Below are 24,815 nucleotides of genomic sequence, written 5' to 3'. Positions count from 1 at the left end.
TGACATCACCCTGGGCCAGAGTCACATGGGGCCATGACATCACGCTGGGCCAGAGTCGCACGGACGTCGCCACGGGTCCGAGTCACACGGGGCCATGACATCACCCTAGGCCAGAGTCACACGGAGCCATGACATCACCCTGGGCCAGAGTCACATGGGGCCATGACATCACGCTGGGCCAGAGTCACAGGTGCTGTGACGTCGCCACGGGTCCGAGTCACACGGGGCCATGACATCACCCTAGGCCAGAGTCACACGTGCCGTGACATCGCCACGGGCCCGAGTCACACGGGGCCATGACATCACCCTGGGCCAGAGTCACATGTGCCGTGACGTCACCACGGGCCAGGGTGATCCAGGGCCATGACATCACCCTGGGCCAGAGTCACGTGTGCCGTGACGTCACCACGGGCCAGGGTGATCCAGGGCCATGACATCACCCTGGGCCAGAGTCACGTGTGCCGTGACGTCACCACGGGCCAGGGTGATCCAGGGCCATGACATCACCCTGGGCCAGAGTCACGTGTGCCGTGACGTCACCACGGGCCAGGGTGATCCAGGGCCATGACATCACCCTGGGCCAGAGTCACGTGTGCCGTGACGTCACGAGAGTCCCGGGGCAGGTCTACACTACAGGCGCTGCCTGCAGCGGTGCCGCCTTGATGAAGATGCTCCGAGCTGGGCGCCTCGCAGCGCGGGCACAGCACTGTCTGCACGGTGGGTTACGGTCGGCGTAACTGCATCGCTTGGGGGTATGGACGTTTCACAGCCCTGCGCGACATCACTCCCCCAAAGGAAGCGTGTAGGGTAGACCCGGGCCCAGCCGCTTCTCATACGGAAGCTGTTCCATACCCCTCCTCATACCTGTTCCCATCCTAGTAAAGCTTTTGTGAGCTGGGGCAGCCAGAGCTGCACACGGTATTCCAGGTGTGGGCGCACCATGGATTTGTACAGTAGCATTATGGTATTTTCTGTTTTATCATCTATTTTCCTAATAGTTCCTAACAGTCTCCTAGCTTTTTTTTACTGTAACTGCACACTGAGCGGATGTTTTCAGCGAATTACCCTTCTCCGAGGCTCCCCGCCACTCACTCCATCCCCCCTTCCTCTGTCATTCGGTCTCCCCCACTTCACTCACTTTCACCAGGCTGGGGTAGGGGGTTGGAGTGCGGAAGGGGGTGTGGGCTCTGAGCTGGGGGGTGGGGACGAGGGGTTCAGAGTATTGGAGGGGGCTCTAGGCTGGGGCAGGTGGTTGGGGTGCAGGCTGTGGGAGGGGGTTTGGGTGCAGGATGGGGCTCAGGGCTGGGGTGCGGGAGAGGGTGAGAGGTGCTTATCTAGGGCGGCTCCTGGAAGCGACCAGCATGTCTGGCTCCTAGGCTCAGGGGCAGTCAGGCAGCGCTGCATGCTGCCCCTGCCTGCAGGCACCGCCCATTGGTTCCCAGCCAATGGGAGCTGAGGAGCCGGCACTCGGGTCGGGGGCAGTACACAGAGACCCCCTGGCTGCCCCTGTGCCTAGCCAAACACTCCGGTTGCTTCCAGGCGCCACGCAGAGTCAGAGCAGGTAGGGAGCCTGCCTTAGCCCCACTGCACCCCAACCGGATTTTTAGCCGCCTATTCAAATCTCCCGGATTGGTGATTTCAGTAGCCACCAGGAGATTGATGGTAGACTACTGGCCAATCTGGGAGGGTTGGCAACCATATCCCTCACAGAAAGCCATTCAGGGAGTGACCTCCCCACAGCAGAGCTGGAGGCAATACTTTACCTACTGGATAGGCTAAGCAGGGCCGTCCTTCCCTGGCCTGAAAAGGGGGTGCCACAGTCATCCAAGAGGAATGGAGAGCTGAATTTTCAAGGACACTGCCAATGGAATTTTCATTGTTTTTAAATTTTTGTTTTACCCACAGAAAAATAATAAGAATCCTTAGTCTGAGCGTGAAATCTATTCACATCCTGAAATGCCTCCATGCAGACTGCATGCTGGTTTATTATGGTAGCATGGGGCACAGAGGCACCAGTTTGTTGTTGTAGGGATGCCCATGGATGCACTGGTTTGGTATTGTAGTGTTGGTCATGGTGGCACCACCTTGTTGTTATAGCAGTGATGCTCATGGGTTCACTGGCTTGTTAGTGTGGGGTTGTGGGCAATGATTTTTAGGAATAGAATTGATAAGATTGAAACGTGTTTTAAGCAGTCATGTTAAGAACTGCATGGACATTGCAAACAAATGCAAGAAAACAAGTTGGGGTGAATTGTATATCTAACATCCCTGTATGTGTATATATAGATATATATATACATATTCATGTCACTGCCAGATTTTAATAGACATTGGACAAGATCCTCACCTACTGTAAATTGGCATAACCTCAGAGAAACTACCCTTTCCAGGATCAAGATCTAGCTGAGGTTCTGGCTCCTCACTTCCAAATACTTCTTGTTAGCACTGGAGTGGGAAGTATACTTTATTGGTTTTAGAATTCTTTTTATTTCTGCTAAGACACTCTAAAAATGAGACTGGGTTTTTTATGACTTGCAGCATTTTGCTTTTTGATACTGTATAGTCCCTGTGGTCTGAGGTACTTTTAATTTTTGAAGTGCTCCGGAATGATTTGTAAGATGATATTAATAGCCTCTAATTTTCAGTCTGTTTTGGATAAGCCTAGAATTTCTGGTTTTCTCTTAGCAGAATTATATGTGCCTTAAGCATTTACAAAATACACACTGATGTGGGAATTAAAAAAATTAATTCCAAATTGTAGATAATTTTTAAGCTATCAGACTTAAGGCTTATGCGGAAGAGTTTTCCCAGGACTGGTGTGTTTTCTATTAGAGTTGATATCAATCTGTCAAATGATCCTTTTGATTTTCAAACTCTTAGACTAAATAGTTGAGTAATACTTGCCTTCCTCCCCCACCCCTCCCCTTTTCCCTCCCTTTTCCTTCGGAAAACACTCTTTTTATTGTTAACTAAAAATCTTGGACTGCTTCCAGAAAATTAATGTTCCTTTCTTTGAAAGAACAGAAAAAGTCAGTTTCATAAATGTAGTGTATGTTAAGGAGAATCCTGTTATAAATGCATGCTGGATCCTGCGGGCATCTGGATTGGTTTGTTGGGGGAATTTCTGCCTTTCAAAGGAGTTGGCATACAGGCGACAATGCTGATCCCCCCAGGCTTGAGAATGGGAAGTCCTGTCGTTCAAATCCAGATGTACTGAGTGGGCTGCACGCATTTATTCTTCCACTGGGCAGCAAAGGGTGAAATACAGGGAGTTTATTGACATTAATGTGCGTTCCTCCTTTCATCTTCAAAGTGCAACATCTTTAAACATCTTTAGACATTTTTAAATCAGCAGGTCCAGATAACGTGCATCCAAGAATTTTAAAAATCTGGCTGAGGAGCGCACTGGACCATTAGCACTGATTTTCGATCAATCTTGGAGCATTGGGGAGGTTCCAGAAGGTTGGAAGAAAGCTAATATTGTGCCAATTTTTAAAAAGGGTAAACGGGAGAGCTGATTAATTATAGACCTCTCAACTTGATATTGATCCCAGGCAACATAATGGAGTGGTTGATATGGGACTCAATTAATAAAGAATTAAAAGAGGTTAATGTCATTAATGCAAATCAGCATGGGTTTTGGAAAATAGATCCTGTCAAGCCAATGTAATATTTTTTTGATGAGATTACAAGTTTGGTTGATAAAGGTAAAATAGTTGATGTCATAAACTAAGACTTCTGTAAGGTGTTTGACTTGGTATCGCACAACATTTTGATTACAAAATTAGATGTAAAATTAACATGGCACACATTAAATGGATTAAAAACTGGCTAACTGATAGGTCTCAAAATGTAACTATAAATGGAGAATTGTCATCAAGCTGGTCTATTTCCAGTGGGGTCTCCCGCAGGGATCGGTTCTTGGCCCTACATTATTTAATATTTTTATCAATGATCTAGAAGAAATAATAAAATAATCACTAATTAAATTTGCAGATGACACAAAAATTAGGGGAGTGGTAAATAATGAAGAGGACAGGTCACTGATTCAGAGTGGTCTGGATTGCTTGGTAAACTGGGTGCAAGCGAACAGTATGCATTTTAATACAGCTAAATATAAATGCATACATTTAGGATCAAGAATGTCAGTGTGATGGGGCGCCTGCCCCACACTGGGCTCTAAGGGATTAATAGAGCCCTAGGTAGGCTGCATAGGAGGCAGCCAATCAAAGAAGGGATGAAGGGAGGAGCTAATCAGAGTCAAGCATTCCCATATAAAAAGGGAGCTGCAGAGCAGAGAGGAGTTCTCTGCTTGGAGTCCAGGGAGGAAGATCTGTGTCTCTGGAAGGTTGAGAGAACTGCCAGCACTCTGGACAGAGCAGTGCTGCTAGCAGGAACCAGGGGAGTTAGAGACCGCTCCTGGCTCACTGCTGAGGTTTGCAGGCTGAGGCCCTGAGGCAAGGGCAAAGAGGATGCTGGGGCCACGAGGAAGCGGCCAGAAAATTTTCTGCAGTAGCCACTAAGGGAAGTGGCTGTGAACAGTGGACTGATGGTCCCCCAGAAGGGGAGAGCACAGTGTGTGGTATGGCCGGAGAGCTGTGTCGCTGAAGAGGATGCTGCGGTCCTTGGAGAGACACGGGTCCTAGATCAGGAGTGATGGCGGCGAGGCACCACCTGAAGATCTAATTCCCATGACAGCTGGCAGGAGGCGCAAGAGTGGTGAGTGAACCCCATTACAGTCTGCCATACTTACAAGATGGGGAACTCTGTCCTGGGAAGTAGTGATTGAAAAAGTTTTGGGGGTCTTGGTGGATAACCAGCTGAACATGAGCTCCCAATGTGATGCTGTGGCTAAAAGAGCGAGTGTGATCCTAGGATGCATAAACAAGGGAATCTCGGGTAGGAACAGAGAAGTTATTTTACCTCTGTATTTGGGACTGGTGCAACTCCTGCAGGAATACTGTGTTTAATTCTGGTATTCTTAATTCAAGAACATAAGAATGGCCATACTGGGTCAGATCAAAGGTCCGTCTGGCCCAGTATCCTCTCTTCCAACAGTGGCCAATGCCAGGTGCCCCAGAGGGAATGAACAGAACAGGTAATCATCAAGTGATCCATCCTCTGTCACCCATTCCCAGCTTCTGGCCATTGATGGTCCTATCCTCCATGAATTTATTTAGTTCTTTTTTGAACTTTGTTATAGTCTTGACCTTCCCAACATCCTCTGGCAAGGAGTTCCACAGGTTGACTATGCGTTTTGTGAAAAAGAAGGATGTTGATAAATTGGAGAGGTTTCAGAGAAGAGCCATGAGAGTGATAAAGGATAAGAAAACCTGCCTTACAGTGATAGACTCATGGAGCTCAATCTATTTATCTAAACAAATAGAAGGTTAAAGGGGTGACTGGATTACAGTCTGTAAGTGTCTACAAGAGGAACAAATATTTAATAATGGGCACTTTAGTAGAGAAAGGCATAACATGATCCAATGGCTGGAAGTTAAAGGTAGACCCATTCAGACTGGAAATTAGGTGTAAATTTTTGATGATAAGAGGAATTAAACATTGGAATAATTTACCAAGGATTGTGGTGGATTCTCCGTCACTGATAATTTTTAGATTAAGATTGGATATTTTCCTATAAAATATGCTCTGGGAATTCTTTTGGGGGAGTTCTTTGGCCTGTGTTATGCAGGAGGCCAGACTGGATGATCATGATTGTCCCAGCTGGCCTTAGTATCATCTATCTAGTTTTCCATGACAACTACTTTTCTGAAACTACCATTTTCTGTTCTTTCAAATAAAGCAATGTTAGTTATTTGTAAGGATTCCAGGATTTTTCAGAAGTCTTAGCAGAGTCAAGCTGAACTGACTATTTGGGCATTCCACCTAAGTTGACTAAATACCACATAGGCAGTATTTGGCCTGCAGTATCTCTGCAGCTGTGGAAGGAATCATCCTCAAATTTGGTCTGGCAGGAAGAATTCCAGCATCTAAGGTTACTGGGCTGATGTATCTAATTATATATGATTCAGCCATTTCCATTTGTTGCCCTGCAGCCCACGAGTTTATTCATTTCAATACTGATACATACTGACTTTGTTTTTTTAACTCACTCTGTTGTTTCTCAAATAAGTAGAGTGGTGTGTTTCCCACCATAGCTCCCAGACCAGGAGGGGCAGGTCAGGGCATCATGCCAGGCTGTCATACCTGTCAAATGCCTTTAGTTTCATTGACAAGGCCGGTCTGACCTTTGTTGATGTTTAGTCATTTTGAATTTTGCTCAACACCTTCTGTTATGGTTTGATTGCTGTAAACATCCCCCAATGAATGTGGCCATGTGATGGCAGCAGAATGACTCATTGCCATAATTACATGTGTAAGGAGTATGGGGAATAAACAGGAAGAACTGGAAGTATTAGTACATAGCCTAAATTATGACTGAATTGGCATCACAGAGATGTGGTGGAATAAATCTTATGACTGGCATATTGGTATAGATGGGAATTGCTTGTTCAGGAAGGACAGGCAGGACAAAAAAGGAGGGGGTGTTGGCAGTATACATCAAGAATATATATACTTATTCTGAGGTCCAGAAGGAGGCCAGAGGCAGACCAGTTGAAAGTCTCTGGGTAAAGATAAAAGAGGTAAAAAATATGGGTGATGTCATGGTAGGAGGTCTACTATAGACCACCAAATTAGGAAGAGGAGGTGGATGAGGCATTTCTAGAACAAATAACAGAAATATCCAGAACGCAAGACTTGGTAGTAATGGGGGACTTTAACTACCCAGACATCTGTTGAAAAAGTAATATGGCAAATAGCAGAATTTCCAATAAGTTATTGGAATGTGCTGGGGATAAGTTTTTGTTTCGGAAACCAAGAGAAAACCATTTTGGACTTAATTCTGATCACCAGGGAGAAACTGGTAGCGAAGCTGAGGGTGGAAGGCAATTTGGGTGAAAGTGATCATGAAATGATCGATTTTCATGATTCTAAGGATAGGAAGGAGTGAGAACAGCAGAATAAGGACAATGGACTTCAAAAGAGCAGACTTTAACAAACTCAGAGAACTGGTAAGTAAGGTCCCGTGGGAAGAAAATCTAAGGGGAGCTGGCAGTTTCTGAAGAAGACAGTCCTAAAAGCAGAACTGTAAACTATCCAGATGTGAAGGGAAGATAGGAAGAATAGTAAGAGGCCAATATAGCTCCATGAGGAGCTGTTTAATGACCTGAAAGTCAAAAAGGGGAAACATGAGTGAATTGCTAAGGAGAAGTCCAACAGAATCGCACAAGCATGTAGAGATAAAAGCAGAGAGGCTGAGGCACAAAATGACATGCACCTAGCAAGGGACATATGAAACAGTAAGAAGAGGTTCTTTTACTACGTTAGGAGCAAGAGAAAAATGAAGGTGACTGTAGGTCCTGTACTTAGCAGGGAAGGAGAGCTAACAACTGATGACATCAAGAAGGCTGAACGGTTTAATGCCAATTTTGCTTCGGCCTTCACGAAAAAGATTAGTGGTGACCAGATACTCAACACAATTAATATTAACAACATGGGGGAAGGAACATGTTAAAGAATATTTCGATAAGTTGGATTCAAGTTGGCAGGGCCTGATGAAATTCATCCTAGGGTACATAAGGAAGTAGCTGAAGCAATTTTGGAACCATTAGCAATGATCTTTGAGAACTCATGAAGGACAGATGAGGTTTCAGAGGGCTGGAGAAAGGCAAATATAGTACTTGTTTTTAAAAGGGGGAACAAAGAGGACCTGGGGAGTTTTAGATCAATCAGCCTAACTTTGATACCTGGAAAGATACTGGAACAAATTATTAAACCATCAGTTTGTAAGCACCTAATGGCCAATAGAACTGTAGGGAATAGCCTGCATGGATATGCCAAGAACAAATCATGCCAAACCAACCTATTTTCCTTCTTTACTGGCCTAGCAGATGGAGAGAAGGAATAGACATGATTTATCTTGATTTTAGTAAGGCTTTTTGACACAGTCCCACATGCCGTTCGAACAAGAGAAATGTGGTCTAGACTAAATTACTATAAGGTGGGTGCACAACTGGTTGAAAGACTGTACTCAAAGAGTAGTTAAACTGGGTAGGCATAGCTAGTGGGGTTCCACAGTGGTCAGTTCTGGGTTTTTGTACTATTCAATATTTTCATTAATGACTTGGAAAATGGAATGGAGAGTAGGTTTATGAAATTTGCAGATGACACCAAGCTGGGAAGGATTGCAAACGCTTTGGAAGAAAAAGCTCTAGGTGTTATGGTGGATTGCAAATTGAATGAGAGTCAAAAATGTGACACAGTTGCAAAAAAGGCTAATATCTTTCCAGGGTGTAACAACAGGAGAGTCGTATGTAAGACATAAGAGGTAATTGTATTTTACTCAGCACTGGTGAGGCCTGAGCTGCTGTACTGGTCCAGTTCTGGGGGCCACACTTGAGGAAACATGTAGACAAATTGGAGAGTGTCCAGAGGGAAACAACAAAAAAGATAAAAGATTTAGAAAAACTGACCTATGAGGAAAGGTTTAAAAATGGGCATGTTTATTCTTGAGAAAAGAAGACTGGTAACAGTCTTCAAATATGTTAAGGCTGTTATAAAGAGGACAGTGATCAATTTTTCTTCATGTCCACTGAAAGTAGGACAAGAAGGAATGGTTTAATCTGCTGCAAGGAGATTTTGGCTCGCTATTAGAAATAATTTTCTAACTGTCAGGGTAGTAACGCACTGGAATAAGCTTCCAAGGGAGATTGTGGAATCCTTATCATTGGTGGTTTTTTAGGTACAGGTTGGACAGTTTATAAGGGATGGTCTCAGTTTACTTGGTCCTGCCTGAGCACAGGGGGCTGACTTGGTGACTTCTCTAGGTCCTTTCCAGCCCTACAGTTCTATGATTCTATGATGTTCTAAGGGGGTTGGTTAAGTTATTCTTACCATATTGTTAGCAACTGGAGTTGTCATTCTTTTTAGCAAGCATCATCTGCAATAGATCACCTCCATCTTTCTTCAAGTTTTCAATGATCAAGGAGCAAATCAAGGAGAAAGTCTCTTTCTGAGACTTGACTCTATTCAGAGCACTTTTTCAGAGTGGTGTGGAACTACTGTATTTGTTGTTAGTTTAATGCTGCTAGGATAAGGGCAACACCAGTCTAGAGACTCCATTCACTGCACTGGTCCCCACAGAATACCAGGGCAGATTTATGTTTCAGTATTAGTCTTCAAGGTTCTCCAAGGTGGCACAAGAGATCTTAAAAAGAAAAGGAGTTCTTGGTGGCACCTTAGAGACTAACAAATTTATTTGAGCATAAGCTTTTGTGAGCTTTCTTTTTGCGGATACAGACTAACACAGCTGCTACTCCGAAACAAGAGATCTTAGATACTTCACCACAACCTCTCCGGATGACACTGTCCCTCAGGGACTATGAAGTTGTCATCCTCTAGGGTGAAGCTTGTGAAGGGAGACGGGGTGACAGGGCTTTCTTGGCACATGGCCCAGGTTTGGGGATTCCTTAACAGAGGAATAAGACCCCAGAGCTCAATGCCTTTGATTTATCCTTCCCACAGCTGCAGTTCAAATCAGCAAAGAAAAGAGAGCAGGAGGAAGGGGGTGGGGGAAAGGAGGTGATGGTAAGAAAACAGGGAGAATGAAGAGCATGGGCAGTGATTGACTTTAATGGCACCTGTGGGTGCTCAAGACCTTGCAGGATTGAGTCCTCTGAGAGCAGGGTGCTTGTCAGACTCAACCCCTTCAGTTCTCTTAGATGTATAGGGCCTGACTGAGCACTGCGTCGTTCCGTGGAAGGCCACGGAGTTATGGTAGCATTGGCAGAGCTGGGGCGGGGGGAAGCACAAAAGGTGCCTTTTTTTGGATCGCTCCCCCTGTTCCCTCCACCTGGCTACGTGGCTGGAATCAGGCCAATGTTCTCTATCATATGTATCAAGTATTTATTAGGAATCTGGAATATAAAGCATTCACACATAAATATTCTCTCTGAAAATAAAGTAAAACAGGAAGATTTTGTGATCTGAATTTATTCGGCACAAAATGTGATTTATTCTCCAGAAAGCGGTGCATATCATGTGCTGCATTTTATCTTTCAGCAGCCCAACGTCCTGGGACTTTTGCATACAATTGGTCCATGTGCAAGACGGGTGGCACGCAAGAATCTAGCCAAGCTGCTTTGCACTGGTTGTAAATAATACTATATAATCAACCTACAACCCCCAGACTGCCGTTGTTCTCAGCAGGGCTCTGCTGCTCTTCAGATACCGGGGGGTGCTGGCAGGCTGCTCTGCCTGACCTGTAGTGGGGTATTCAGGTGGGTACACGATATTATCCTGTATATAAATACCATCAGAATGATTTATTTGGGATGACTGGTTGTATAAAGTTGGGATTTCTGTCATTTAAATGGAGATTTAAAAAAAAACAAAACGGTTCAGCATTACCATCCCTTTCTGTGAGGTCCATTGATTTACTAAAATCTGTCAATAGGTGCTGAATCTCCTCTCAGCAATCCTTCAGCAATGTAACCCAGATAGTGGCATCAAAAAGCACCGAGGCCACCATCCGAGTATCCTTCCTTTAATCAAAGCCTGGACTTCTTCTGAGTGAAAAATCATTTCAATGTAAACATGAACTAAAACATGTATACATTCCCTCCACTTCTACGGCAGTAGAAGGTTAGTAAATTATTATTTGAGGATTCTGTGTGTGCACATTTTAAACCTAACCATGGCAGGTGAAAATCTGGATTTATATTAAACATGGAGGGTGAAAGCATAATACTTATAACCAGTCTGTGTTTGGTGAGATTGGTCTGTCTCGGCGCCTAAATCTCAGCAAATGAGCTAGAAATTAAACAATTTCAAAACTGAGGGTTGTAGGGTGGTGATATTTTGTTCCTTCTCCTTTGCTCTAGCTCCATCAGAACTGGGAAAAATTACCCAAATGCTAAGCAAAATATCTGGAAGCTATGCAGGCAGATTTTGAAAAGAAATCTGCCATTGACTTGACATGTGAGTAAAAATGTTTTTGTGTCACTAATTTAAACAAAGACATTTCTGTCCAAAGGAGCTTCCAACAATGTCCATGATTCTATCTATCTATCTATCTATCCCCATCCACCACCCCCCATCTCATCTATCAGAATAGCACAGAACACTCCTCCAATTCCATTAAAGATTGGGTGGAGGTGTGGGACAGCTTTAGATGCCAGAGGTAATAGTGTTGCCTTACAGGTAGCCATACAGATACCTGAAGCATTAATCTGCCTGGAATTGTGGAGAATAAACTGCTTCATAAGAGATGTTTTGTCCTTCCTGTAAATATTTTTAAACCACTTGTTTGAGAAACACCCTGATCTTTGTGAACGATACATGAACAAAAATTATCAGCACCACAGCCTGCTAAGAAGCATGTTTTATGGTGATGCCATGAGGAGAATATCACAGCAGATTTTGTATTGTAAAGGGAAAGAAAGCACATAGGTGGTGGAACTAGGAGTGTTGGGAGGGGGCTGCAGCACCCCCTGGCTTGAAGTGGTTTCCATTATATCCAGGGTTTACAGTTTGGTTCAATGGCTCTCAGCACCCCCACTATACAAATGGTTCCAGCACCACTGAGAAAGCATTAACGTGCAACTGAACTGAGATGAATGAAGCTCTCTTAAAAAATTCCAAAAGTGGGAGCAGTCGCACCCCCAAGCATTCCCTAGGTGTTTGAACCCAGGCCGCTCTTCTTGGAAACATATTGGCTAAAGGGAAAATGCTTTTAAATCCCCAAACACAAACCAGCTATCTGGGGGTGTCAATGAACAAGCAAAACACACGGGGAAAAATCATGAACATTTTCAAAAATTTTAGAAAAAAAAATTCCTGTCAAAGTTTTCTAAAAGAACGGATTTAAAAAAAAATCACAATTTTTTACTGAAAAATTTCAAAACTAAATGTTTTTGTTTTGTGTTTTTCCATTTTGCTGCTGAAACAGGCAGAGAGGGGAAAAAATTTAAAAAAACCCTCAAATTTCACAAAATAAAATTCTTTTGCAAAATTTTCAGTTTAAAAAAAAAAAGGCCATTGAAAAATTTTGACTAGCTCTAAGTGGATCCAAACCAAACCCCAGGTGGTGATGCTCCCTGGACACACCTGGCATTAATGGGTGAACCCTCCCTGCACTAACTGTGAAATAGAAAGATCCGAGTGACATTTGTGTAGAAAGTTCTTAGTGTCAGACATCTGTACTGAATGTATTGCTCTGACAGGAAAAGCAGACATTCCAAAACAACCCAGCAGAGAGGATTGGAAACCTTTGCCAAGAGTCCTCGCTAATGACCGGGGGCCCCACTGCAAGTTAACAAATTTGGAGTGAAAATCCTCCCTGGGACAGGGTTAACACAAGGGCTATGCACCACTTAAGATGTCAAAATAGGGCTGGGGTGGAACTGAAGTGTTGCGTAGGCCTTGTTCTCCTCCTCTGAAATAACAAGTAACTGCCAAACCAACATGACAACAACAGCAAATCAAAGACCCTGCAGCACCACATGTGCCTGGTTGGTTTATCTTGATGTGCAGTTTAGTTTTTAAATATGGAGGCTAATACTGGATATTCTGTACTGTAGGGAACCCTGAATGGTAGCAGTCAGGAATATAATTATCATTAATTGTTAATGCCCTCGCTCTCTGCTTTTCAATCTTTGCGGAGGAGCGGGTTGGGGCCCTGGGGATGGTGCTGGAAATTAGTGAAGTGAGACTCCCAAAAGGGTTACCGGATATTGCTGCTGAACAGCTGGAGGGGAAAAGGTCCATGTTAGGTACAAAGCCACAGTACAAACAGACTACTCCTCTCACCGCTCGCTGACAACAGAAAATAAAGCAAGATCCAGCCTTTCAACTGGGGAGGTCTCCTCCAGGATTCATCTAAACATGATCTATAAACAATTGAAAAGACGAGTTTTGAGAACCTCTCGCACTCTCTGCCTGGTATGCTGCTCATTTATCATTGTGCTGAAATGGAATCCCCTCTAAAAGATATAACGGCCGCTTGTTTACTTAAATACAGAGTGGATGATGGGCCCAAAGGCCTTGCTGTCAGCACGGCAGGCACGGAGAGCTTCGTGCAGCTCTGGAACGGGGACAACTATGCAGCTCCCACGTTCTGAACCCCGCCAAAACTGCACTAGGGCAGGTGGGCCAAAAAGAGAATTCCAGTAGCTTTTCCTAGAATTGCAACTGCATGGACTTGTGTTTTCGAAATACAACGAGCACTCTTCCCAGCTAGCCGGCAGGACGGGTGTGTGAGGTGATGCAGCCAGTCACATCAGGTGGCCATGTGTGACCTCGGAAGGTGTCAGCACATTACATGTTGGGGGCAGCTCTCCCCCAGTGCATGTTCTTCTGAGAAGCACTGGTTGCTTTCGCACTCTGCGACAGCCAGGACGCAGAGGGGGAACAAAAGAGGTGTAATAATAATGGTAAACCAAAACCTGCTGAGTGCTAGGGATCAGCTGGGGGGCAGGTCAGCTCACCCTGATCCCCCCTGGGGGCAGGACAGCTTGCCCCTGACACCCCCAGGAGGGTGGGCAGCTTGCCCAGGATACTGCCCTATGGGGCAGGGCAGCTCGCCTGGGCCCATCCCTCGGGAGCAGTGATTTCGGCTGGATCTTAAAGGGATGAAGAAGGGTCTGCAAATATCTACACCAAGGGATGCACACTTTGAAAGATAAGACCAGTGGGGCAAGTAGAATTCATTTCTTACCAGTATGCTGCACCAGCTGGGGGGGGTCACGTGGCCTCCCCACATGACCCCCCCACAGGACTCCTCACATGAACCCACCCCGCCCCCAGCCTGGGGCCCCACACTCTCCCCTTCCGCTCCCCATGATCCATCCCACATTACCTGAGGGGATCTCTGTCTCCTCCTGCTGCGCCAGAGACTTCTGAACCGCAGGCCTCTCTGGAACCACAGGGGCGAAAGGAGCAGAACATGGGGCAGCCCCACGACAGCAGCTCCTCCAGTGCGGCTCTACCGCCCCCAGCCCTGTCCTCCAGCGGGGCTGCCTACAGACCCCAGACAGGAGATGCTAGTCGCAGCTGCGTGGAAGGGCTGTGGGGCCGCCATTCTGCTCCTCCCGTGTCTTTCCAGTACGGCGGACGGGCTAGAAATAGCTCACTGGTACGGCCTACTGGCTATAAATAGCTCACTGGTACAGCGGACCAGCTATAAATAGCTCACTGGTATGGCGTACCGGACCGGACCTCCCTCCTTGCACCACTGGATAAGTCTGAATACTATGCAGCCTCACTACAGTGCTTTGGGTAAAATCCACCCTGTGCACAGGGGCTGCACAAAGTGTGTGCGCACTGCTTCAGTCTCCTGGAAGCCCTGTGGCCACAGGCCTCGTATTGCACAGTGGTGAATTTCACCCGGGAGATTAAATCTTTGCTGAGAAGTGGGGAGACCTAGACAGTGCTGGTGCTAATTCTGAGCCAGTCCAACTGGCGACATGCCGATGAATGGTTTTCTAATGGATGTAAAGGTTCTGAACATTTTGCCCCCTGCAGAGACGGGACCGCACGGCTTTTCTCCATTAGGTTAGGGAGGAGTCTGCACAAAGGCATCAGCACCTTCCTCAGTCCAGCACAGAATCCTTTCAGCTGCGACTGTTGTCAGAATCGCAATATCAAACAGCCTGTGGTTTGCTGTAACCTCTAATTTTCTCAACTTGCTGCATGATGGGAAATTCCCGACCGGACTTATTGAACACAGATGGGGATTGTGCAAGTGAATGACGACTGATTTGTGGCTAGGATGCAGCTGGCAACATTTTCTGAGATTTTCTTAAAGCTTTTATGAGTTTTCCTTCTGCAAGCAAGGCCCTGCCCCACAGGCCACCAGCTTCTGCGGGGGCTGAGCCATGAACCATACGCTCGGAAATTTGGTTGTCATTTTGTTGGATTTTTTTTTAATTTGAAATAAATTTTTGAAGCCATTTCAGGGCAGACATCTCTGACCTCTTCTCACAAAGGTTTAACATATATTCTCTTACAGCTTAAAACACAAAATAAAGGAAGGGGGAATAGAAACACGCCACTGCCTTTGCACGATTCCAGATCCTTTGATTTGGAATAGGAGCAAATCAGTTCTAGTCTCTGGCTGAAGCTGCGTTATGCTGGGGTTTACATGGCTGGCTTCTATTTGAGACATTTAATCAGGAATATTTGCATCACTGCCCTCCACTCTGGTTCACACTTTCTCCCCAGCTTCCCATTGTAAAGTCCTTCGCATTTAAGCTTCATCTCTTATATTTTCTTACTCCTCTTCTTAGAAGTTTGCTCTTTGCAGTCTATGTTGCGTATGTGTGTGGTCTCCGTCAGTCTTTGTGTGTGTGTATAGTTTCTGTGTCTGTCTGTCTATCTTTCTGATTGTGTCTGTTGTGTAGCAGTGCTCTGGTTCAATAAAGCTTTCATATACATAGCAGCAATGAACTCTTGCCATCATGTGACTGTAAAGGGGCAGCTATTGAGCAGGGCTAGCTGGAGTCATGGGGACCACAGTCCCTCTCTGTTGGCCTTTCCTTTTCTTGGTGCCAGATTTAGCATCTTTGGTGTCTTTCCGGTTTCTGTTTCCATCTGTGTTATCTTGCTCTTCCTTTCTCTTCCTTTTTCCTGGAACCAAGCAAAGGAGCAAAAATGAGACTATCGAATGGAATGCTGGCTGATCACAGAGCTGAGCACTGTCACTGCCTTGTGACCAGCAGGCATGCTGGCCCAATGGCTAGTGAGTGCTGACATTGCCTCGTGACCAGCTTGCACGCTGCAGGCCTGTGTTTCTCCTGCTCTCTGAGGCGTTAGGGTGGTTGAAGTGCACGCCCTTGAGCTCAGTATTATTTGTGTTCACAGAGGGGTGAGATGACTGAAATTCTAATTTGGTTTTGTAATTTTCCATCTCTGGCAGGGCATTCAGAGCCGGCATTTGCTGAGGTTACAGGCCAGACTCCTTAGCATGATTGGAAAATTCACTTTGTGCATTTGAGAGCCACTAAACTCAACGCCTGCCTTTTCCCCTCTGCTCCTTATTGTCTTCTGCCTGGAGGGTTAGGCACTATCCAGAACGGGGCTCCCCAGAGCAGCCAGCACAACTGCAGTCCTAATGCAATCCGGAGGGGAATGAACAAGCCATCAGCCTCCATGAGTTCACAAGTCCAGTGACTATGAGGAACAGCAAAGAAAACACAACATTCTGCAAAGGGGGCTAGAGAGGAACCATCCATCACATTGACAGGTTTCAGAGGAGCAGCCGTGTTAGTCTGTATTCGCAAAAAGAAAAGGAGTACTTGTGGCACCTTAGAGACTAACCAATTTATTTGAGCATAAGCTTTCGTGAGCTACAGCTCACTTCATCGGATACATTCAGTGGAAAATACAGTGAGGAGATTTATATACACACAGAACATGAAAAAATGGGTGTTTATCATGCATACTGTAAGGGGAGTAGAGACTGGGAGTGGTTGAGTCATTACACAAAGTAAAACTATTTCCCCTTGTTTATTCCCCCCCACCCCCCACTATTCCTCAGACGTTCTTGTTAACTGCTAGAAATGGCCCACCTTGATTATCACTACAAAGGGTTTTCTCCCCTCCCCCCACTCTCCTGCTGGTAATAGCTCATCTTAAGTGATCACTCTCCTTACAGTGTGCATGATAAACACCCATTTTTTCATGTTGTGTGTGTATATAAATCTCCTCACTGTATTTTCCACTGAATGCATCTGATGAAGTGGGCTGTAGCTCACGAAAGCTCATGCTCAAATAAATTGGTTAGTCTCTAAGGTGCCACAAGTCCTCCTTTTCTTCATCCATCACATTGTAAGTGGACCAACCATCTACCAACCATCACATTGTAAGTGGACTATGAGCTCCAGCCCTTGGTGTGTTCTCTGTCTCCAGTGAAGAAGCTAATGGAATAAGAATGCCAACATACAGCAGACACGGCAAGCTGTGTCCAGGGACAATTTTTTAAGCTTGATCCTATTAGAAACTAACCGCTCAGTGGCTCATTCTGTTTTTACAGCCAGGGGTTCTTTCTAGTTGTCATGTTGCACACCGGCCCTCAAAGGCTTTTGGCAGGGCCGCGTTCCTATGAAAGGCAAACTGGACACACACTGTAAAGAGCAAGGCAAGACGCTCAGTGCCTCATGACATTGCATGAAACACATCACAGCTGCTCACATCCGTCAGTTCGGGCTGTGGCAAGGAGGATCAGGCAGCACAGACGTGCCTGTCCTGTGGAGGTGCAGCACAAAGCAGGTCCTATTTGGGGGCTGTAAGGCCCAGCAGGTCTCAACCCTGGACCTACAGAGCTGCCAGGCAGCGGGCATCTCCAGGCTGCCACCCAGTCTGCGCTCCACTGCCCATGATCCGCTGAGAACACAGACCGGGGGAGTCCCTCCTCAAGGGGTCTGATATGGGGCAGCCTGGTGGTTCCCGATTGGTTCCCTGCCCTATATAAACCAAGGAGCATTCCAGGAAGTCCAGGCAGCAGCATGGATCTCAGGTAGCTGCCGGGACTATTCCTGCTCCTGGCTCCTGAGTGCCTGGCCTTGCCCTCAGCTTGGTTTGGACTTCACCTTCCACCTCGGCACCTGAAACTGGATTCTGACCTTCGGTATCAACCCCAGCCTGGAACCTGACTACGAACGCAGTCTACGACTTCCAGCCCCAGGTTCCCTCTGCTCTGACCCTGGGTCTCGACTGCCCTTGCCAAGTTCCTGACCGGGCCTTGTTTGTTACATCCTGCAGAGAAACTACATGTTAATGCCAAGCAAACAGAATGTGTCCCCAAAGGGAGAGGGTGAAATGCCCTGCCATCAGCTCACCTTCAGGGCACTGGTTCTTCTGCACTGTGCATTTCCGGAGCTCCGTGGTGGCAGGACACACAGACACATCTCCAGAGGGAGCCTGCAGAACCTTCCGCGATCGCTCTTCGTTGCCTTTCTTGAAGCCACACAGCTTCCTTTTCTTGGCGCACGGGCCCCAAGGGCCCCACTCGCTCAGTTCACATTGTGCTGCCAGACAGCAAGAGAGTCAGGAGAAAACTACTTTTCCCAGTGCCCCCGACACGTCCCCGGAGCCCTTTCCCTCCCCAGTGCCACCGGCTGCCTGCTCCTCCCAGACAGATCTCTGTCTCCCCCAGAGCTGCCTCTGGCGAGGTGCAATACTCCCACGCACCCCAGCCCAGCCAGAGCTCTAGGGTGGAGCCGCCGGCATTATTCAGAGACTTAAACAATGCGGAAAAATCTATTGTGATGGGAATTTTCTGGGCCTGTTGCGAGACACTTGGAGTCCAAACGCCAGTTCCAGGCTGCACCACACAGGGCTGTGGTGATCAAGGCAGGGACCGCGTAACAAGTCAGTGTGCCTGAGGAGAAGGCTCTGACTGCACCTGGCCTCAGCCAGAAGGTTCAGTGCATCTCTCCCGAGGGGACCGTTCCTCCTGGCCCATTCTCTGCTCCACCTGCAGAACAGGGTCCTGGAGGCCCAGCAGGGGAATGGGAAGCCTCACTTCTAACATGCCTAGACCCTCAGAGCGCATCACATCTGCCTCTCCTAGAACAAGTCACCACAGTCCCTTCCTGCTTTTTCTACTCACTCTTGTCTCCTAGCCTCACGTGGCCTTTCCCTTTTGGCAACCCCAGATGTGGGTCACTGCAGACCTCACCCACATGAAGCTGGGTGCCAACAATGGGCATGTCTGCACTTTTTGATGTCTGCCTAACCCAAATAACCCCATGGCCGTGGCCTGCATTCTGCCGCACCTCGCACACCTCCCGAATGTCCCTCGTTTTGAGGGACCCCAACCTGCTTAGCCCCCAAGTTCCCCGCATTCCACACAAACACGGTGCTCCCTCATTTTCACTGCCGAAAATTATTTACTTTAGAAACAAAGACGGGCGAGACCGAGGAGCCATTCGCATGAGGAGGGGAGCCTGCCACAGTTTAAGTTTCCTGCATGGTTAATTTTTGTGTGTGCTCATATGGGGTCTTTGTCACCCACTGCACCCCACATCTGGGCCTTTAGCAGGTCAGAGGTGTACTCCCCCCACCCCTTCCTGAGGCTATTATATCCTTGAGTCCGTCATTTAGATCGTGAGTCTCAGCAACAGGTGTTTTCGGAGAAGTAACGAACAAACAATGAATCAGGACAGTGGGCTGTAGTATGCCAGAAGGTTTTACACTCCTCCAGGGGGTTGAGTATCTGGCTGTACTTTCACTCATTAGAATGCTGCTGCAGCTAGCCTTGTCCCTTGCAGGGTTTATTGACATCTTCCAAACCACAACTATGCTTTAAGGCAACCGGCACAGAAAACCGATCACGCATTTTGCAACTAAATATTAAATTGGCAAGGGCGGAGAGTTTCCTGCAGAGTTAAGCCCCTGACTGTTTGTTGTTTTTTGCAGATGCAAATATGCCACCAGCGAAGAACAAATGAAGAGGCAGATTCTGGTTTGCCTGGCTTTGCAGAGCACAACTGGGATGCAGGGAGGGGGGTTCAGGTGCATGTCTTACAGGGAAAATCTGTCTCCAGGCAGGAAAGATCACATATACACTCTGTGTTTCCTGTGCTCCCCCAGTTTTACTAGGATGTTCTCATAGGGAAAAGAAAACTTTTCAACAATGTCAGCTGGAATTTCTTGTCTGTTGCAGAACCCTTCAGGTACCTCCAGGTCATCTAGCCCAGTGCTTCTCAAGCTATCTGATGCGGGGGACCGGCAATTTTTTTTCCCAATGTGCGCGCGGACCGGCAGCAGGTGGCTCATGGACCGGCACCGGTCTGCGGACCACCACTTTGAGTAGCACTGCTCTAGAATGCACCTGCTGAGCTGTTAATTGTTCCATTCACATACTTGCTGGGCTGCCCACTCTGGCACCCCAGCAGGTCACTGCTGTTCATGGGACGTCACTGAAATGCAGCAGGGTGATGGAGGAGCAGCAGGGAAAGCGGGCAAGGATTAATACGCTGTTGCATACAGACAGGCAGCACAAATCTGAGCCTTCAGAATGCTACAGGACCCGGCAGAAAAATCAATCGCTCTAACAGCTTTAATGCCACTTACCAGGACTGCTGCACTCCATGGTGCCATTGGCAGCAGAGTAGCCGTCTGGGCAGGTGGAATAACATCTCCCTTTGTGCAAGTACAAACCTTCCTTACATTTGGTGCAAAAGTTTCGGCTGAAACAGGCCTCACAGTTCTCAATTTTGCATTCTGGGGAGGAAAAAGGGAAAAAAAACCAGCCACATAGTTTGAATTCTACCCCCAGGGCCAAAATCAGCAGATCCATGGATATGATCGAAAAGCAACTCCCGGCAGGCTTCTGTGGCCTTTAGGTACTGAAAGTGGAAAGTGCGTATTGCAGTCAAGTTACATTTCAAGGTGGAGACTGGGCACCATCTGCTGGAGAGGGGAAAGGAAGAGTGGAGCTATGCAAAGGGGAGGACTAGATACCCCACTAGAGAGCCCTCCTGGCCCACGAAATCTGCAAACAGCCAGTGTATGTCTCTGAGCACTCTGCCAGGCCTGGTGGTGCTACCACGAAGGAAACTGGTTTCCTTCTGCCATTGCCCCTTGCAAGACAGAGCCACTCTGCTGAAGTTATCACATCAGCAGCAGCCTAGGCTGGGTTATATCTCGGCAATATGATTGCAAGAGGGTTGGGCTCCTGTTTAGTTTGACAGACAATCAGCCAAAATGGAAGAAGACAAGGAGCTGACTCCAGTTTCAGTCACTCCTTACCCAGCTCTAGTGTGGCTACAGAAGCTGCCTGTGGTGCCAGGTTCTATGAAGCTGCTAATGAAATGACCCCAGGATTGTTCACAGGTCCAACTCACTCACTGGTGTTTCAGTCGGCCCAGCCCCTTGCAATGGAAGACAGACAGACCCAGGCCAAAGACCCAATTCATTACGGATGGGCAGACGAAGGAAGAGGTGGTGTCTGTGGCAATGGTTCCCCAGATACCGCACAAGATCCTGGAAGTAAGAGCATGCCCACCTCAAGAGGTCAGCTACGACACCAATGTGTTAGCATCACTTCGACCCGGTGGGTAAGCCAGACAATTCACACAACAAAATAAGAAATGCCCAAATTAGAGACTGTGTCTCTAAGTCTTTCTGTTTGACAGTTCACTGCTTCAGCCCTTCGCCCCCCCCCCCACCCCCGCCCCATGCCCACCTTGTAAAGACCCATGATAGCAACCTGACCCTGGCTGATGGGCCCGTGAGGACATTTTGTCTGTCACTGGCTGTGGCTCTCCGTGGTTTAAGCATAACGTTTAACATACGTTGGGCCAGACATTTAGTTGGTGTAACTGGGGGTAGCTCCATTGACTTGAGCAGAGTTGCACCAATTTACACTCTCTTGCAGTAGTTCCAAGCCACATTTCAGCACTTCCCACCTAATTTCTGCAATTTCCAGTTCCTAACAAGAATGACTGCAGTCAGCTCCTAGCTTAGATCCTGGGGGACCCTGACCAAAGACACAGTAGCCAAAACGCAAGTCAAAAGCTGAGAGAAGGGGCTGATGTCCAAACTAACCGATGCCGGACAGGCTTTTCAGGCCATCATTACGTGAGTGTCCATTGATGTATCTCTCTCTGTAGGACAATCTGTGCATGCTCTTTCCCACCTTAGAGAAACTCACTGCGCTACTTCTACTGACCCTGGCTTGGTAGGTGCTATTAGGTGGCACTGGGAAAGCCTAAGGCACCTCGGCTCATGCTATTGCTTCTTAATCTGTTTCAAATAAACCCCTATGGGACATTGCATTCGTGGGTGGAAACGCAGCCACCTCTGCAGGGGAGAGAACTGCATTCCCATCTCAGGTGCAAAACGGGATAAATCTCTCTTCTGCTCTCATGCCGCATTCAGGGCTGCAAGCAGCAAATCGCAAAGGGATCCCTTTCTATGGATATTCTCTGGGCAAGTCATTTTCCCGCTCTGGGCCTGTTCCCCCATCCATATAATGGGGATATTACCCCTGATCCACATCCTGGGGGCAGGCAAGGGTTGACTCACTGCAAGCCCTGGATGTGAGGACCTGTAAGTGCAGAGCATGGTTTTGTATCTTTCTCTCTCCCAGGCCCTGGCACGTACTGATGCATTTGTTCATGTCTGGATTGCGAACGCCGAAGTACCCCAGCGGACAGGATGGCAGGCAGATCCCGATCTGTCGGATGTCGTTCCTCTCCAGCAGTATGAAGAGTTTGGGGGAACATTTCAGGCACCCGTTGAACTCAGAGCACAAGTCACAGCCTTTCGCACAGCCCTGGCTCACCTCGGTACTGACTGAAAAGGCAAGAGAGATACCCGCAGGTTAACAAACACATTGCAGAGCAGCAAGATTGTCCAGGGAACTGGCTGTAACAACAGCAGCTTGCTACACGGCCCACTCTCGCGCTGGCTTCCATCTGCTATTCAGGTTTATAAAACGTGTTCATGTGGTTAGTGGACTCAGCCCTTGTGGCCAAGTGTCTGCAAGACACAACCTATCCCTCACCCCCAACCCAATCTGGGCCCTTTGGCGGTCTCAGCAAAGAGTCCCCGGGCTGGATCGGCAAGAAGACTGAGCCCTCCTCCAGACCAGCACTCCTCTCTCCAGTTGGCAAGGGGTAGCACATGTAGGAAACTGCCCCTTCTAAAGACAAGTAGAGGATGCTGCCTTTCAGGGCAGACCAGCTGGCGTGGAATTCCTGGAGAGTGGGTCTGGCCCAGGGATCAATAATTAAAGTGTCAAAATAGCCGACAAGCCTTTTGGAATTCTTTGCAAGAAAAATTCTCAGGCATCAGAATGGACGAAATGGCTCAGGCCTGAGATAATCTGGTCGCTCAAACCCTGACCTCCCAGCCCCCATTTCCGAGTCCCCCTTTGTCTCTGTCTCCTATTTTCCCCTCACTTCAACCTTTTCTTTGTGGGACAGCAGGCCAGATGTGGCTCCAGAATAAACATTTCAGACAGGAGTGTTCCCGAGCTCCAGCTTTAGATCTGCCCAGGCTCTGTGGTGAAACACATGGCAGAGTTACTAGGTGTGACATCGCAGTATGGATGGCGCCTTGACCGCACCAACATGTGGACAATAGGGGAAATGTAGAAGAATTATGATTAAACGATGGGAGAGGAGGATGTTCCAGTGGGTGTCAACAGGCACAAATCTGTCCAACATGGGAGTTGTCAGAAAGAAGAGATTACAGGAAAACCCTTCGCTATGCGTGTTCCTGAGCTAACCCAATCTGTCTTCTGTTTGGTGAAACCCGCTTCATATCAGCCTGTCAAACCCCAACCTTTCACCACCCCAAGCCAACCTTCAGCAGAGCTGTGCCTCCCTGGCCAAATGCAACCTCATACCAGTGAGAATGTAACCTGAAAAGTGCAAACCCGTCATTAATTTGGTCAGGATTCAATGCTAAACTTCCAATGGATAACAGAGGATGGGACACTCTGGGAGACAAGAGAAGCCCCCTGAGATGAGGGAATCAGACAGAGTCCTATTGTCCCATCTAACCTGATGTTCCTTCTAAGCAGACGTTACTGTTGCTAAGTCAGGGATGGGGTGGAGAGGATGGAGTGTGAGCACTGACACATGCCTGGAGATATAATGGTTTAGGTACATGCCTCTGGAGAACCCAGATTCAAATCCCAGCAGGAGATAAACTGGGCCCACCTCTCCGCAATGTTCATGTGTCTTTAGGACAAAACTACTGGCTAATTTGGCCGTTTCTGCTGAAGAGGAAAACCAGGACTCGGCATAGCAAGAGCTGCTGCAGGTCGGGCTGCTGATGGAGGAGCAGAGCTGGGGAGGAGAGGGGAAATGCAGAGCATGCTGCAGCTCAGGGTGGAGGTACATCAGCAGAGCTGGACAGGGAATGCTTGGACAGGGTCTGCCTTGGCTCTCCTCCCTGTTGTAGCTTCTCATTTGAAATTCGCCCCAAAGGCTCCCATTTTAACCGGGATTGACGCTGCCCAGGTTTTGTGCTAGAACGTTCTCAGAGTCACAAGACATCCTTCCTGCCAGAAATGTGACCCAGCTCAAGCTGGCCCCAGAAGAACATTTGAAATCTCCAGTTCCAAAAGCCCCCATGAAGAGAGCTGAATGTTTCTTGTCAGCAAGCAGCCCTGTGTCTTTGGGCCTAATAGCTCACACATCATCTCAGGGGAGATGGCACAAATGATCCTGCAGCTTCGAGATGGTTTATTGCTATGTGAAATGCTCCCTAGCGCTGGCTCTTAGGTAAGAATGGACCCTTTGCTGGCCAATCAGCAGCATCATAGAAAAAAATCCCTCTCTCAGGAGACCTGTCATTAATATTTGATGCAATGAGTGAGCTCATGCTCCAGCTTAAATACTACCCAGAGAAAATGAGTCAAACCCAGATAAATAATTGATTGCTCCTGTGGCCATTAGAAGCGCTGTTGTCCTTTGTGGCCAAGACACATCTGTTCCTGAGGCCCCTTCCAAGCCTGGCCTGCATCTTCCTCAATGGGACACAAGCATCTGTCAACTCAGCAAGATTTAGCAAGCTCCTTGAGCTAATGCGGCCCAGCATTCTCGGGATCCCGGATTCCCTGGTCAGCACTGGCCTTCATATGTGCTACTGTGAGAAAAACATATTTGGCCGTGAGAAGGTAACGTTTGCAAAACTCCTCTGTGTCCAACTTGCAGCACAAGGGAAAGAGACTTCAAGGATTCCCTGTTCTTGCCCATTATTCCTCTCCCTCCCTTCCAACCCAGGAGGGCTGCATG

At 47.5% G+C, this 24,815-nt stretch overlaps 1 protein-coding gene across 1 annotated transcript in view; it reads right to left on the bottom strand.

Moving 5' to 3' along the window:
• Positions 1-13,911: 13,911 nt before the first annotated feature.
• The window catches only part of RSPO1 (R-spondin 1), a 35,801-nt gene continuing 24,897 nt past the window's right edge, over positions 13,912-24,815 (bottom strand). Inside the window, exons 4-7 of the mRNA XM_084652511.1 lie at positions 22,171-22,362; positions 20,137-20,286; positions 17,898-18,086; positions 13,912-15,687 (exon numbers count right to left, since the gene is read on the bottom strand). Coding sequence (XP_084508637.1) covers positions 15,539-15,687; positions 17,898-18,086; positions 20,137-20,286; positions 22,171-22,362 — 680 coding nt within the window. The 3' untranslated portion in view covers positions 13,912-15,538. The remainder of the gene's footprint in view (positions 15,688-17,897; positions 18,087-20,136; positions 20,287-22,170; positions 22,363-24,815) is intronic.

Source organism: Lepidochelys olivacea (genome assembly GCF_965140295.1).
Source record: "Lepidochelys olivacea isolate rLepOli2 genome assembly, chromosome: 19".
NCBI lineage: Eukaryota > Metazoa > Chordata > Testudines > Cheloniidae > Lepidochelys > Lepidochelys olivacea.
This window is presented reverse-complemented; position numbering and strand designations above follow the sequence as displayed.